The following is a 17,622-nucleotide window of genomic DNA, read 5'->3' as shown; positions in this document are numbered from 1 at the left end:
TTGTGTTCCACACAAAAAATAAATGCGGATGAATTTTTCATGTTGATTTTGCGATAGGTCGTGAGAAGAAATATCGTAGGCGCCGAAAACATTAGCCTATCCAACGCTGTTGGCTAGGCCTAGCCTTATCTCGATTTTAGGTTCTGTTATCACACATAAAAACGGCCGACATGATATTTTCCATTGCTAGTATTGACACTTGTGAAATATAATATTTCATAGGAATTATTTCAAATTTGTTAAAAAACTGATTCTGACTGAGATTTTGACACTTAAACAAACATAATCTCAGTCTAACCGAACGACCGCATTGTGCGAGATGCGAAGTACAAAAAGTAATCTTATTAGAGAGGGCGCACTTTATTGACTGTATAAAGTATATATAAAAGCGAGAGTATTCCAGTGGATGCGATCTACAACCTCTGAATTTGCCTAGTAACGATGAATTCGTCGAGAAAATGGTAATATTTTATGAGAAATAGTCTGTATTTCTCATTTTTTTTATTCTTTTTCGTAAAAATAAAATTCATGCCAATATTTTTCCATGATTTATAATAATTGGAGTAATGCAAATGCATATTTTCTAAAAAAAGTCATTTTTAGTGAAATTTTGCCGGGAATGGGGCTTTAAATATGACCACAAAATATATTACTTTTTAGAATATAATGAGTTATTGATGCATAAACTTGTGTTTTACACAAAATAACTCAGTGTCATATGACAAAGTCTGATGCAATTTATCTTCCAAAGTCATGAGAATATTAAACATGTTTAGAATGATGTGATCGTCCCAAATTTAAACCTACTGCATTTGCATTTAACCCACACCCTCAGCTTTGGAGTTGCCTCACACGAGATTAAGAATATCTCAGATATCTATGGGAACACTCCTTAGATTTCCAGTCACTATAGGAGCAAGAAGCATTATATTATCAAATAAATTTTAATTATTTGTAAAAAAATAATAACTATAATATGAATTTCAGTAAAATAATTGTAAAAAATTAATCATATTTAAGTTATTCATATTTCAATTTTCCAACAGCAAAAATAGAATAAATGACAAGCGCCAGTAGGATTGTTCAAGATCCCTTAGAAACTGATTCTACATACTCCACACATATTGGCACATGTTGTTGTGAGCGGTTTACTTTACATACAAGAATTAATTTAAAATCAGTGTAGACAAGAGTGTAGACAAGAGTGGAGCAGAGGAATCAGGTTTGTTTTTTAAATGGAATGGAAGGGGAGCAGTGACGTCTCTAGGGGTATTAAAATGGGGAAGGGGGAGATGAGGTAATGTGGTATGATATGATTTTGCATAATATTTTGCTTCAAATATTTCAATATGGGTAGGGGGAGGGGGCAACTGGTGGTGCAAGCTCTTTCTGGAGGGAGTGCACTCCATGTGCTCCCCTTAGATACGCCACTGAAAGTGAGGAGATTATCTACTATGATGAAAAGAAAGGGGTTAAGGGTGAATTAAAGTATTGGAAAAACATTAAACAGACTTAAGGAAGTACTTGTGTCTAGTTTCAAACATAATTATGTTCAAGTGGGAGAAAATCACAAGATACCCACGAGGAAGTACAAATTTAGAAAGTTGTTTACACAGGAGTTTTAGTCATCTGATTGGAGACATTTCACCACTACAAAGATAAACATATGAGCAGGAAAAGCATTAAACAGGTCATTTGCAACGTTTATAAAGATGGCCGATAAATTTGTAGTGGAGATGTAGCTTGGTTGTTATGATGCTTGTATACCAATCACAGGGTCCTGGGTTAAAAACCTGAGACAGCACGACAAAAAAAAAAAAAAAAGTAAAACTTAACAAGGCATCTTACTTATTATTAACTTGATTTTGTTTTCTAGTCTTACAACCTGTCTCTTATACACATCTAGATGTGTATAAGAGACAGACAAGGCATCTTACTTATTATTAACTTGATTTTGTTTAAGAGTGGCCAGTGGTGGCACCGGGGGAGGATATTTTCCCCTGTCGTTCAACGCACGACTAGGTCGTCAGATCAAAAATTTTAAAAAGTAATAATTAGCCTATCCGAATAACGTTATTGTGACTGCCAATCCCTTAATATTGTGGTCTAAAAGCACATTTTGGACCATACTAAGCCATAGAAACTCTGCCTGTGAACCAACCCTACAAGAGAGTTTTCATTCTGGGCTGTCGACCAAGGCTTTGTCAGCCCCCTGGCTCGGACCCCTCCATCGGACATGTCGGACCCTCTATAAATATAGTTTTAAAAAAATGTAGAATTGCAGTGTTTAAGTGTGAATATATTTTGGGGAGTGTAATCATAAAGGGAGGACAATGTACAGATACACTATCCATAAGAAATTTGTCCTCCAAAATATCTCAAGTCTACACTTAATCTTTTTCAAATCTTATATGCAAATTTCTATTAAATATAAGATATATAAAGATAGGCAATAGATGAAGGATTGAGGTGTTTGAGGATGGATATCTTACGGAATTTACAAAAGGAGAAATTTGGGCATGTAACTCAAGGTTATAAGAGATTATGCCAAGGTACCAACCAGTACTGTATAAGAACTTCACTCATTTTACATAGAAAAGGGAAAATCAGCAGGTACTTTTCAAAATCTATGTCCTTAAAGCCAAAAATAACAGACAACAGATTTTTTGATTTTTGGTTGTTTAGGTTTGGGCAACACAAACCCTTTTTTATCTGGTCCAATCTTGCACATACGGAAAGCAAATTATTTTGTTAAGTTATTAAATTTAGAAAATATAACTGGATATTTAGATTTATTTTTCGGTGTAAACACCAAGGATAATCCCCAAAAGTCTGAAAAGACTTATTTCCAGTGGTCCTTCTGCTGGTGATTGGGTAGTACACTGGGAGACAATTCCTTACTCTTTTTTCAAAGAGTGAACTGCGATCTTTAACATTCACATGGGCCATTTTGCACATAGGACCAACGGCTTAAAGTCAGACTCCGGAGGAAAAAAAAATTGATATGTTGTAGAACTGATTTTTCTAAGACAGAAAAAAGTTGTTTGACAAAAAACTGGGGAACGGTGAACAAGATACAGATTTTTGAATATTTAAAAACTGGGGGAAAAAGGGGCGTAACCACCCATTTTTACACCTTTTTCCCCCAGTTTTTAAATATTCAAAAATCTGTATCTCATTCACCGTTGCTCAGTTTTTGATCAAACTACTTTTTTATGTCTTAGAAAAATCAGTTCTACAACATATAAAAAATTTTTTTCCTCCGGAGCCTGACTTTAACGTCTCATCCGAAAGACGATGCGCTTTTGAAACTCGCATTCCAACCCTCCAGCTGAAACACATGGAGAGCAGCATTGGGAATTGAACCGGGGCCAAGAGATCGCGACAGTTCAGTGCACACACAGTGGCTACCACCAGTTTAGCCGACTGAGCTAAGCTGCTTTGAATGTTATTTGGTATATTTAACTTATGAGCTTTCAAATGAAAATTATGAGAAAACGAATTTCTCCCCAATCCAAGTTGAGAACACATTATGGTCCTTTTAAATAATGTTTAATTTAATTTACAATATCTTTTTCAGATTTTATGTAACAGTATATCTTTAAACAGTTGACAAGAAAATATAAATAAAAAAAATCAGCTTCGAGACCTTACCTTTCCACAATTTCTACAGTGATGCTTGCGTCTGAGGACAGTAAACTGCCCTTTGCATGAATAACAATGTGTACACTGCTCATCAGGTTGCCAAGACGGTAAACCTATAATATCAACAACAAAAAGAAGAATGCAGGTTGAGAATATACTTTGCTATAAGTTTATAGATACATTTAGTTGCCTGTGCATACCAGTGTTTCCCAACTTGGAGTCCGCAAAAAATAATTGGGGCTCTCCACCAAGTCAAAACGGTTAGTTTTCTAATCTTACAACAGTGTGAATAACATCTTACTGCTAATCATTAAGAGCCTTACTAAAAATATAATGAAAAAGCTTCAACGTTGTATTTTTGTGGTGAATCATCTTCTGTTTAAAATCTTATCATTCTATTGGTAGAATATGGAGAATGAGTAAATTAAACTTGGGGGTCTGCAAAAAACTTTCCCGAGGGGTATGTGAATGCAAAAAGGTTAGGAACCACTGGTGTGTGCTATATGCTGGCGTTTGTACAATGCCCTATACTATGCTTGATAACTGAGTGGATAGATAATGGCTGAAAAACGTGAAGTGAATGAAGTAATTCCATGCATACAGAACATAGTTTTCAGCATGTATTTTAACAAAATGAAATGGATATCCAACCTATAAAACGATATCTAACTTATGACCAACCTTCAACTCTTTGACCCGATTTATTTCTACTCCGACTGCTGTTATGTCGTCTCCTCTCATCTCCAGCAGCTCTTCCGCTGTGATTACTATTATGCCGTACCCTTCTATCCCCACTGCTGTGTCTCGTACACCGCTCGTCCCCTCGTCCACTGTGCCCACTTCCGTTCCTGTGTCGCTCTTCGAACACTTCTGGCAGAGGTGAAGCTGAAGGATTGATGTGGTTCAAGAAGGTAGTGGTGTTCTCATCCAGGTTGTTCTCAGGGAGAGTTTGAACCAGATTGCTCAGGTCAAATGGATCAAGACATTTGACCTCAAAAACAGTTTTTAGAATGTTCCTCAGGTCACTTACATAATTCGACTGAAGCTGATCTGCAACACCTGAACCGACAGAGAATGTTTGTTGAATTAGTGAAATCACGGATATCTTTTTCGATTTTTAATGAATTTTGTGAAATCATACCTCATCATACAAAATCAAGAATATTATTCATTCATCAATAACATTAGTCTTAAATTGTAACATATGTTTATTTATTAATGTACTACAACTCCTGTAGCAAGTTAATGGCTGCTTGTTGTATTGGTATTAAAATCATAAAGATATATTAATATGATCTGTCAGCATTTAATTTCTTAATGTATGCATATTTCACAGGAAAGGAGACTAAAACGAGATCCTTATTAAAAGTACCATGCACAGCAATTAACTTTGACTTTATTTTACCAATTTCTTTTGGTGCATTCTAAGAGATAATTAGTCTCACCTGCAACACAAACAAACAAACGATGGACAAGATCACTCGTACTACTGAATCTTGACCTTGTTTCTTCTTTGGCTGCTTGTTCAGCAGCTTCAATTGCCATAGCAATCTCACGATCATCATGGTTATCTGATAAGTAGGAAGTGGAATCGCTACCACTAGAAAAGAAAGGGTTGATGGTTATTACCTTGCTGAAGTTTACAAAACGAAATCAATGTTTTAGCACTTTATTTAATTACTAAGAAAACTGCTGGAGACTACCAGCAGTCTTTAATTCACACAATTATTAAAATTTTTTTTTTTCATTTTATAACCTAATTAAATAGTTAAGATAGAAACACCAGATATTTTTAGACCTTGTCTACCATGGTACATATTAATAATTACTAGATATTAATCTATAATAATATAACAAATAATAAAACAAATAATTTAATAGGAAATTAGATGTGATGGCTACCAGCACACTTTAGTTCACAGAAATATAATTATGTGATAATCTGAGAAAATCGGAAGAGAATCATCGTTACAAGTATTCATCTGATTTTAGCTTTCAACTATAAATGTGAAATCTATAAAATATAAAAATATATAAAAAATATCAAAAAAACAATAGTATCATTTTTGCCTTTTATTACACTATTTTGCCTAGATGTCTATGCTTGGTTATAGATACCCAGATTTACACGAGCAGTGCGCATCAGTGACTTGGCCTTTGCCGACAACAAGGTTGACTGAATGCGGCTTTTCCCTCTTCCTTTGGGAGCGAAATGCAGAGGCTTTTACAGCAATTTCCCTGCCATGTTCCATGAAATAGATTATACACTATGAATATATGATTCATTTGCATACCGCCTACCCTGAATTCTCTTTCTTAAAGAAGGTAGATAGCAAAGAAAATCTTTGCCAACTCGGTAAGTCTAGCCGCCATTGTCTAAGGTTTTCGTGACTTTGTGGGCGGGGCTTCGCGTCCTTGTCGACATGTCAATTCAGTCTCTGCTTCCATTTGTGGAATGTAGAATTTCTAAATTTTGGGTAAGGCACAAATTTTGTATGGCCTAATTTAAGAGTTCAGTTTTCTGGTGGCACTGAAATGGTACATTAACAATTTGATCTAACAGTATTGAACAGGGGAAAATCAAGATGATACTATGCAAGGGGGTCCAGGGGGGCATGCCCCCATGAAAATTGTGTATTCTAGACACCCAAAAAAAACCTCTAAGGCGTTTTGGGAGAGCAATTATTATTTTTTCTTTCTTTTTTTAATTTTTTATACTCTCCAAATGAGGGGGGGGGGGAGGCGCTGCAGCCTGCCCAGCCCTCCTCTAAATCCGCCCTTGTTGGATATGTTTGAATGTGATTAATGTTTAAGAGTTTGACCAAAAAAAATTGTCTTCTTAACTTTTTCATAGTCATGTTTAAATGGATGGATTTATTTGGTGTAAAAACCAAGGATAGCCCACAAAAGTCTGAAGAAAAATTACTTCCAGTGGGTCTAGTACACAGTACACCAGAAGACAATCTCCTACCTTTTGTGAATAGTGTAATGCATTCCTTAACGTGCACATATTGCCCATAGGACCGACGTCTTAAACGTCTCAATCGGAAGACGGTGCGCTACTGTAACTTGTATTCCAGCCCTCCAGCTGAAACACAAGGAAAGCAGCGATGGAAATTGAAACGGGGACCCAGAGATCTCCACGATTCAGCGCACACACAGTGGCTATCAGCAGTTTAAGCTGCTGTTTGTCTTCCAGATCAATTACTTAAATATATGTAGTGAATGTTTATAATATTTATCATTAATTATTATTGTAACCTGTCATATTTTATTACTCTTGGTTCTATACTGAATAAAAAAAATGCAACACTACAAATATAATCAACTATTACTTTCATTCAATGGCATTAAGTAACATTATACGGGAAATAATGACAGGTGTCTCCAGTAGCCAATTGGCTCATCAATACATAAGCAGTGAGAGATTCTTTTATGGCTGCCCTTGAATACCGTACCCTCTTGGTGATTCAGTTTATTTGCTGGTAATCCTGTAAGTCTGATAGAATAACTTCAGACTTCTGTCAATATTTTCATGTCTTAGGGACCATATGTTATATTCATCACTTTCACAAAAGTGAAAACATACACTTTTGGGGAAGAGGGTTTTAAATGTAAGCCTATACTCATTTATGAAAAGATAAATGATGTTATCAAAATGACAAAAACCATCAATTTATTGTGTAACATATTAGGGGGCAGGGACAGAGAGGTAACAGAAAAGAGTATGTTTTGTACTTTTGTGAAATGATGAAAATAACGGATGTCTCCTTATAAAAACAAGCAACTGTACAATTTGAAATGCTATAAATAAAACTGCTAGTTTCAATGTATAAACCCGGGCACTGAATGGTCGTCGGCCAACACGCGATTCTATCGAGAACACAATGCGACGCATGCACGCGCAACGGATCCGTTCAGACTGTCACAAACAGTTAGCAGACGGCGTCGTGTCATCTAGCACTCACAGAGATCGGAGTAGGATTCATTGTGTGACGGTCGTACGAACGTTGTACGATGCAGTCAGTGCCCGGCTTAAGCAAGCTTAATTCTATGACTGCAATAGTATAGAAAAAAAAAAAACAAGCACAATGATTCACCTGTCATCAGACTCCCATTTGAATTCATCGTTTTGTGCTTCTGACAAAGCACACGTTGAACAAGAACAGGTTGAGCATTCATCATCGTCATCATACTCCTCTCCATCATCGCTTAATCCGCCATGAGTGTCGGCAGTACTCCTCGACCTTATCTTAAGCCCTGCCCCTGCGTGATGACCTACAATGCGATTCTGGGATAGTGACGACATTGAGCTACCAGAGCTGGCAACACTCGGTGTTCTTGTGTGAGACTTTATTCCATTGACATTACTGTGACTAGTCTCTGTCATAGTAGATTTACTCAGGTAGAAAACATCTGCATCATCATCATCCTCCGCTTCAAGGAGCATCTCACTCTGAGGACTTGTGTGATCGTAATACTCTGCATTTTCGAGATCGGAAAGAAAGCGGGTCATTGTGTAATCACTACACATTTCCAATTCGAGAGTCGACTTCTTGTTAAGTTCTGCAGTAGGTCTATCATATTCAGCGATAGTTGGATACTCTCGGTTGGTTAACCTAGCTTTGCATTCCAAAAGTATATTTTCATCAGGTTCACTACCTTTACGACCCAGAGTAGTTCCTGCATCATCACTCCCTTCCCTTGAACTGCACTCTGTATTCGCCCCGCTTCTGTTTCGCCCATTCGCTGTAAGATAGCATTTCTTCGCTGGTTCCTTATCAGACACATCTGAGCTTGTCCCTGACTCACTTGTCCTTATTTCCCGCTTGTTCCTTGAGGATGGTGCTTTCTTGGACCCTGAATTGGCAGAATCATCTTCTCCAGGCTTTTGGGATTGCACAATAATTTCTTCTGTCAAAGCCGAGTCTCTACTGAGGGAGGAGGACAAAGCATCTGTGCCATTACACTGTGAAGAGCTTCTCCGGCGCGACTGACTATGATGGCATCCATTGTTACTGCCGCTAGACCGCCTCCTCTCACTCGACCTCCTACATCTTTTGTGATTATTGTGCGAGTCATCACCATTGGTTTCAGTAGTGCTATTAACTTGTATTGTTGGCAGATTGCTATCATCAATTAAATTGTCTCTTGCATTATTTATGTTTTCTCTTGCATCCTTCAGTTTCTGAACACTGTCTAACATTTCATCAGATACCTGTGTACTACCGGAGAAAGGAATTGAATCTGCAACTAAATATTCAAGCATCTGATCGGAAAAATCGTTCCCACTGGATTTTCTTGCCATTACTTGATCCAGATCATAATCTGTTGGGAAGCTACTGCATAAAGTAGATCGTTCTGTTAGTGTACTGACACTAGCTGGTGATTGGCCGAACATGTCCATTTGACCAATACTTCTGATTGGTGATTGGATGTGATTGTCTGTGCGCCCATGAAGCCTTGGAATTGCTTGACTGGCAGAGGTTCCATTGAGAGCCACTAGCTCTTTCTCGATGTCTTCCCAAGAGAGGTCAGTACTGCTCAATGCTTTTTCTAATAGATGTAATTCAATACTGGTCAGTGTACATAGCAGTTCCCTGTGGATATTAATAATATGAAACCTTTTAATTAAATTCTACTATTACAAAATTGAATATCAGGAGAACTCTGATTGTGGAATGTTTTATTAATCAACGTTTTAACAGAATGCATCAGATTATTTTAACAAAAAGAAAGACAAAACAGAATGGAAGGAAATTAAAGAGGAATATATAGAAGTAGAATGTAATGTAGTTTTGTTTTGTTTCTTTATATTTTGTTGAAAGGGGAATAAATAGACACATTTTACAATAAGCAAAGTGTGGTCTATATAGGGAAGTAAATACCTCTACTCGTGATGAGTTCCAGGGGATAGTACCTGAAAGGGTCTCATCCAGGGTTACGGAAAATTTAATGCAAAAAACTAAATATTTAAAAATAAGTAATTAAAAATTAAAAAAATAAATTAATGGAAGGAAAAAAAAGTTCAAATAGAGAAAATAGTGAGAGAAAGTTGAGAGTTGGCTTTCGAATAGGAGTGGAATTGGTTTAGGGCTGGGCAATATTTTAACATGGGCCAAGTTTGTAGATTAAACCAATTTGAAGGTCAAATGATCATGCATAGTCGCAAAATGACTTACCACTTTACGCTCAGATCTAACAATTTCTTTAGACCATCTGTGTCAGTTCCTACAAATTATTGTTGTCATGTCAACACAAATTATGAATGCAGTACTCACTCCAGTCTTTTTCAAAACAACTTTTAACAAGACAAGATCAAAATGGAGTAGATCTGAATTGTTTCTTTGTGGCAGCTTATATTCTCCACTCACCTGATCTTTCTGAGGACATGTTGATACGGTCTAAACAATTCCGACATCTGAGATGCTGGCATGTCAACATTTAAAGGGCCATCTGGAAAGATCACCAATCCACTATACCAAAAATCAGGAGAAAATATTAAAATAATTGTGTATCCAAACATAAATAGATGATATGTATAGGGAACAGACACCATACATTAGAGATTAGAGTACATATATTTTCAACATGCACTTCTGTACACACAGTGTACTTCTTCATGTGAATAATAAATTACTTTCATGTGAATGATAAATCAATAGTGCATTCACATTCAATCACAATTTTCGCATTGAAAAGCCTAGCAAACCGATCAGAAAATCTGATCAGTATGTAAGAATAATAAACACATTATGAATATTTACCAGCTCCTTTGCCTCCCCCTAGAATATATCCGGCATCAAGTCTATCACAGATTATGCAAACTCAATGCATCCAAAGCCAAACATCCTGAAGATATTCCTACTTGCCTACTCAAGGAATTTGCCCATGAACTGTGTGTCCCCTTAACGCAAAAAGAGGATGTTTCCCCCGAGGCCTGGAAGATAGTCTTAATAACTCCAGTACCAAAAACTAAGTCAATTGAAGATGTCAACCAGTTACGACCCATATCGATAACGCTCACTTTGGCTCGCTTATTTGAAGGATTCCTCAGTGACTGGATTTTAGATAACATTAAACTAAAACTTGATCACCGACAATATGGGAATCTTAAAGGCAGCTCAATAACGCATGGAAGCTTTATAATAAATCTATACACTAGACTCTAAAGTTAAATCTTGTTTCATAAAAAAAATAATAACAGAGATTTATAAAGCACAAATTCCAAAAATATCAGAGGCACAGTATACATAATATATAAATTACAAGCAAATTCGGGGCAAAACCCCATCTAAATCACATCTCCGTGAACTTATCATGCTGATTCTGACCAATAATAACTTTGTTTTCGGCGACGGTCATTACCTTCAAATTCATGGCACAGCGACGACACTTTTGGTGAAGACCCCACTTCAAATTTGGCCAACGTCGATTGCTCGTCTCCTCAAATAACCCTCAAATTTCTTATTCCAAATTTGGAATAAATGACAAAATAAAAAGCAAAATAAAATCATTTTCATTTCTTGTAATATTTAATTGTGTTAAAAGGGACAAAACAACATATCCACAAGAGTGTTTATGTTGTCTCCTGATCAAAAAGATGGTGTCATTAGCATATTTTACTATTATTATGGTTATCTTTATTTCATGTGTTTTCTACCTTCATTAAATGCATTTTTTTTTGTTTAAAACTGGTCAAAATAAATGGGGAACTGAATTTAATCATCCCACGATTTAATTAAGAAGTATACAAATTAAGAATTATTTAAAATAGAACAGAATAACAACACATCCCTAGTAATATTTACAGTATAGTATGTTTCATGTAGTACAGAATTAAGTCTACTCAGGCATACAGTACTCAGACAAATCAAGTGCATTAACTCAACATTATCTCTGCTCATTTTGAGGAAGAACAGCTCCCTCTAGGGACCTACAACCTGTCACAACCTTATTCTTATACTGAAAAATGACTGCACAACCACAAACCTTGGTCAATAGAGGACGACAATTAATGTATGTTGTTAAAACGCTGAAAACTATTTGGCTACAAGCCAAGTTGACACCAGACAATCTGTATTTACTCATGGTGTACTGGTTTCCTATGCCAATTTTTGTCACCAGACATAAAGACCCTTTCTGTTTTTCAAAAGTCTACCAATGAAATGATGAGAATGAATTATATTTTAGTCAAAATACTGGCAGTTTGCCAAGGCAATTCATGTAAATGCAATGATTACAAATCTACTATTTATATTGTACATTTAGAATCTCCAGACAAACACGTAGTAAAATGCAATTACAAACAAACCAGGGAATAACAGAAATAGAACAATTCAGATTAATAATTACACACACAGCCACTTTATGTGTTAATTTAGACAGCATTTAGTTGAATGCTGCACAGCCCTATTATGAGAAACGTTTTTAATTACAGTACTATAGACAGTGGAGAGAACTCCAATACTAGGAGATGGATTATTTTACAATTGTGACATATTTACGAGGAAGAAATATAAGAGGCGCACTCTTCAATAAGGACCAAGATTGAATAAATTATTAACATTATTGTAACCCAATTTGTGGCTGTAATTGAATCTGAATGATGTAAATGCTTTGTCTTGTATGATCGCATTAAATACCTTCCTTATAAATCATTGTACTCAGACAATTGTTATTATTACAGTTATTATTCTTGTTTTAAAAATTGTAAAAACCTAAATAAAAAAAACCTTTTATTTAGGACCTTTATTTTAAGACCTTTAAGAGGGTGGGGATATTCGGATAATTTTTTTTTCTTATTGAGAAGATTGGCTATAGGTGGAGAAAAAAATAAAACCATATTTTATTGAAGAATTATTTTAAATGTGAATTCTTGAGGTTAAAAGTAAATGAGGACGTTCTTAGGCTCCCGCTAGAGATCATATTGCATTGCCGCATAAATCATGCGATGAGGCAATCAATTATGTAAACATTTCAGAAACCAGACAAAAATATTCGGAATATTTACTGTACCTAATTCTGTGGAGGAAAAAAATTGACCATGGTCTAAAAATACGGGGAACAAAATTTTCACAGCAATGAGTAACAAGCTCACATCAAGATAACAAGCTAGAAATATATTTTATTTTTATTAGAAATAATCATTATCAATGGGCCTCGAAGGCTGTTAACATCCACAACAGGAATGAAAAGATGACCATGATTTTTTTTAATTGGAATGTAATAAGTGTTTGATGCATGCATAAATATCCCAAAATATTAAATATGTTTAAAATAGATAGATTAAAAACAGTAGTATGCATATTTTCTTGGCTTTTTGAAATACAAAATTCAGTAACATATGGATACTAATAAAAATCTTTATGTCTGACTGAAATTATACATATTTGTCGGAGCAGTAAGTGAGGTAACAAGCTAGAAATAAATTAAATTTTTATGAAATAATCATTATCAATGGGCCTTGAGGTTGTTAACATTTACAATGGGGATAAAAGGATGACTTTGGTTTTTTTTTTCCCTTGAAATAAGAAATTATAAACATACAGTAGTAACATATGGATGCTAATATAAAAGATGTCTTAAAACTGCTATAATATTTCATGTTATTCACAGTTAAAATATATGCATTTAACAGACATTAGAAGATGGTTAAATCTACACTAATAAAAGCAATTGTGAATTATTTTTTGAAAGAATAATTTATAGTATTTTCTGTTAATCATTAATAAATAGTATGCTGAAATTTATGCATGTTTGAATGTCTGATGTTGAATTTACCGGTAATTATGAACTTCATTTTTTTTTGCCATCCTATAAATATTTATACCTATAGGAAATAAGACAAAGAGCTTAAAAATAATTATTTTATTTCATTCGCATCTATTAGTATAGTAACTCACCAATTACATGATGGAACAATGCTACATGAGGCCTAGGGAGTGGAGTTGCTTTTAGCTGTGACAAAAAAATCCTGCTGAGACAGGAACTGATCCTAGGACCCTAAGTTTAAAAGGCAAGATCTTTACTAGTAAGCTACTGTACAACCTTGAATTGAAGCCCTGGGCTTCTCTTTTTAGAGAGCTTTGGATAGGCTTCTTTTAGAGGCTACTTTTGCAAAGTAAAGAGGGGGGGGGGAGGCTTCTTTTCAAAATGAATGCTGTAAATTTTGGGAATTACTATTATAAAACAATAAATAGGGCCACTGTAACATCAATCAATATCATAGAGGGTATTAACCAGCATTAAATCACCTAAACTATTTAATATATTTTGTTTCTTTGAACATGTACAGTGTATGTACTGTACTATCTTGAAAGAAGCAGATGGCCTTCTTCTCGAGATTAAACGTATTGGCCTTCTGAATGAGGTTACGGTATATAACTCCACTCTTCATGCTTAGATATATTTCCTATTCAGTGTTATATAGACTGTGCATATATATTTCATTTTAATAATTTATTTCAAAATCAATTCAACATACAATTAAAGAAAATTAACATTAGATATTATAACATACAGTCGAAATAATTAAGTTATGTCAATTAAGTTAAACAAATCAGTGTATGCATCATTGAAAATGAAAAAGGGATAAGCAAAATAGGCAAATGAGTCACAAATGCCTTAACTCATGCTCTCCTTAATAAAAATAAAAGAAAAATATAAATAAACAAAAAAAGTAAATATAAAATAATATTTGTAGTAGTTGCATGAATAATTAAAGTTACTGTAGAAATAAATAATTACATTATTGTTCCATTATTGGAGTACTACAGTATTGTTATTATTGCCATGAAATAAGTATCTACTATTTTAGCACAATATGTTCATTTTATATTTTTTCTTCTTTTTTCCTTCATTCTTCTATCTATTTCTTTCTCCTTATTTGTAATAATTGTTTATATTTACAACGTTAGTTCAACTTATAAAACAGACATGGAATTAACAATAAACTTTGTTACAGCATACATTTCATGTATTATCCAATGTGTATTTCTTAAGATACTTTTTGAATGAATAGAAGGAATTAAAGATTTTAATGTTTTGAGGGATTTTATTCCATATTTGGGGTCCTTTATATGTTATGGATTGTAGGGCTTTGGAGGAATCTTTTTTTGACGATCTAAAATCTGAACTAGACCTTGTGTTGTAGCTACGAACGGACCGATTTAATTGGAAATAATTTTGGAATGTACTTGGGATGAGCCCCTTAAAAAATTCCAACATAAATGTTGCAACAGCCATTTCATAAAGTTGAAAAACATTAAGTGATGCAGTTTTTAGGAAGAGTTGTTTAGTTGGGTAATGATAATGGACTTTACATATTATGCGTAGGGCTTTCTTTCGTAGTTTGTAGATTAGTAGTGTGGGTGGATCCCCATGCCTCGATATCATACGTGATAATGGGAACTATTAGGGATTTATAAATGGTAAGTAATGCATGAAATGGTATACTGTATCTAAGTTTATTAGTAATTCCAATAATATTAGACATTTTTAATGTGATCATATTTATGTGGTGACCAAAATTGATAAATTTATCAAAAACGATACCAAGAAACTTACATTTTTCAACTCTCTCGAGTTCCACATTGTTCATTGTAATAATTAACAATATAATTAGTTTTACTTTCGTTAACAGTTACAGTAGTTTTTTTGTTAGAAATAAACTGTTGAGGCGGTTTAAAAATAAATTTATAGATGCGAAAGCCAAATCTAAATCATTACTATTGTACTAAGAAGATACTAGTATCATCGGCATACATAACAACATTGTCATAATACACACATTGAACTAGATCATTTATCAATAACAGGCCTTGTATAGACCCTTGTGGAACACCACATTTTACGTGAATAAACCATTAAAAAACAACCTTTAATTATCCACAGATGTTGATTTAGTTGCTGTGAAAAGCACAGACGTATACAGTACTTCGAAGAATGACACGAAAGAATAAATGTCAAATTCATTATAAATATTTTTTTCCAGATTTTTATAAATTTCCTGTTCTGTAGTTACCCCCGTAGCGTAATTCTCACATGATAAATTTTAGAAATTAATTACAATACTTCCTGTTATTTAGCTTGCAATTTTGAAATATGAGTTCAAAATAAATTACCATTCAATGATGAATTAACCATACAATATATCTGTTAACCACAGATGTTAATTCAGTTTCTATGGAAATCACAAAGTAGTTATAAATATACAGACAAATATTATAAAATAATGTCAAATTGATAAGCTGGAATCTTTGATACTGTGCAATATTTATTTTCACAAGTTAATGGAGTCATATTTTGTGAATTATTGTATTGTTCAATGGTACTTATCCTTATCTTTCTTTACTTTTTGTTATCGACCCGAATGGAAATGAGTTTCACTTTCGTTTAAGATTTTATTTGGTTATCCAGGTTAAATTAGTTTCCTTTCAAGTTGTAATGTATTTTTAATGCTTGCGCATTTTATGTAAATGCTACGTTGTTTGTTGAACCGACTAATCAAATCAAATGGCTTTTAGATGTTCTGCCATTTTAAGCTGGCCACTCCCTGCGTCCGACAGTTGTCGGCCATTGAGAACACAGCACATGATGCGCACACAACAGATCGTTTTTAATGACGATCCGTTCATACTGCTACCGGCAATCAGCAGACAGCGTCGTGTCGTCTAGCGCTCACAGGAAGTGGAGTTGGATTCATCGTACGATCCAGCGAGTGTTTGGCTTTAGCCATTTTCAGAATAATAAATTATTAATCTAAACAATTTTTAACTCTTTCTTGAGAATTTTTGTTGTTGCCTTACTTTAAGAGGAATGTCTATATGTCACTCACTACAAGAGCTGCCACTGATAACAATGTACTTAAATTCTCAACATGCAATGTAGACTCAAAAATAAATTACTGGCAATATGTTTTCATGATCATTAAAATTATTTCCTGATGTCTTATGAGGTTAATATAATTTACAAATGATTTTTGATAAACTTAAGATTTATAATCTGATAATACAATATGAACATCAATACTTCACAATTCCTTGTTCAGAATAAATGTGAACAGGTTGTGTGTCATCGTCGACTTCATCATAATTATTGTTGTTGTTTATTTATGAGTTTCTTTTCATCATTGTCTTAATTATTATTCTCCTTGTTAGTTTTACTACTATCAGTATACGTACCATACAATGACGAGCCTCGGTAAAGTAAACATAAGTGCTGCATCATAATCGTCTATCTGGTCTTGAGTTAGTAGTTTCTCATTTATTGCTCTGAAGGGATTCAAGAAAAGAAAAAAAAAATCTTACTACTTGTCATATATGTATCTACAGAAGTACCATGGTTTAATAAAATGAGAAAAGATGATGTAAAATACATGTAATAATAACAATTTAGGATCTTACTTAACATTTAGATAATACAATAATAATAATTATAATGAAGGCGATAATATAATAATATTGATAATTATCATTTATTATTAATTAATATTTTGTCTTATATGACATATTCTATGACTTATATATAGTGACATGACATCATTAGATGCCCATATATGGATATGATATTGATATTATCGTGCCAATATATGTGTCTATGCCCTTTTGCCTTACTGTATGTTTACTAATAAAGTTTCCACATGGGATTCGGTTATCAAGAAATGTGTGGTGTTGTATTTTTTTTATGACTTTTGTACAGTAATAAAGTACTTAAGATGACACATGACCCATCATGCACCTCCATCGGATTTATTCTTTTACCATCTTTAATTGCCAGATCATAACATAGTGTCTTTGCACCCCAAGGTGGCATAGACACAAAAATTATCAATTTGAACATAGAAAATTAGTGTATTTAAAAAACGTTTGACCATAATTTTTAAAATAAAACATGAAAGAAACGATTAAAATCAATACATTTCTATATTTTTTATTATCATTATCTAGTATAGTATCAGGGTACATATTCTGTAAA

General features: G+C 34.1%; 1 protein-coding gene across 1 annotated transcript in view; it reads right to left on the bottom strand.

Annotated features, from left to right (window-relative positions):
* LOC117118862 (lateral signaling target protein 2 homolog) overlaps nt 1-16,916 on the bottom strand; it is an 18,037-nt gene extending 1,121 nt beyond the window's left edge. The window contains exons 1-6 of the mRNA XM_033263605.1: nt 16,830-16,916; nt 10,020-10,121; nt 7,746-9,245; nt 5,091-5,245; nt 4,327-4,704; nt 3,655-3,758 (exon numbers count right to left, since the gene is read on the bottom strand). Coding sequence (XP_033119496.1) covers nt 3,655-3,758; nt 4,327-4,704; nt 5,091-5,245; nt 7,746-9,245; nt 10,020-10,121; nt 16,830-16,861 — 2,271 coding nt within the window. The 5' untranslated portion in view covers nt 16,862-16,916. The remainder of the gene's footprint in view (nt 1-3,654; nt 3,759-4,326; nt 4,705-5,090; nt 5,246-7,745; nt 9,246-10,019; nt 10,122-16,829) is intronic.
* Nucleotides 16,917-17,622: the final 706 nt, after the last annotated feature.

The sequence above is a fragment of the Anneissia japonica genome, unplaced genomic scaffold, assembly GCF_011630105.1.
Source record: "Anneissia japonica isolate Jap-2015-1 unplaced genomic scaffold, ASM1163010v1 scaffold737_len1565949_cov176, whole genome shotgun sequence".
NCBI lineage: Eukaryota > Metazoa > Echinodermata > Crinoidea > Comatulida > Comatulidae > Anneissia > Anneissia japonica.
This window is presented reverse-complemented; position numbering and strand designations above follow the sequence as displayed.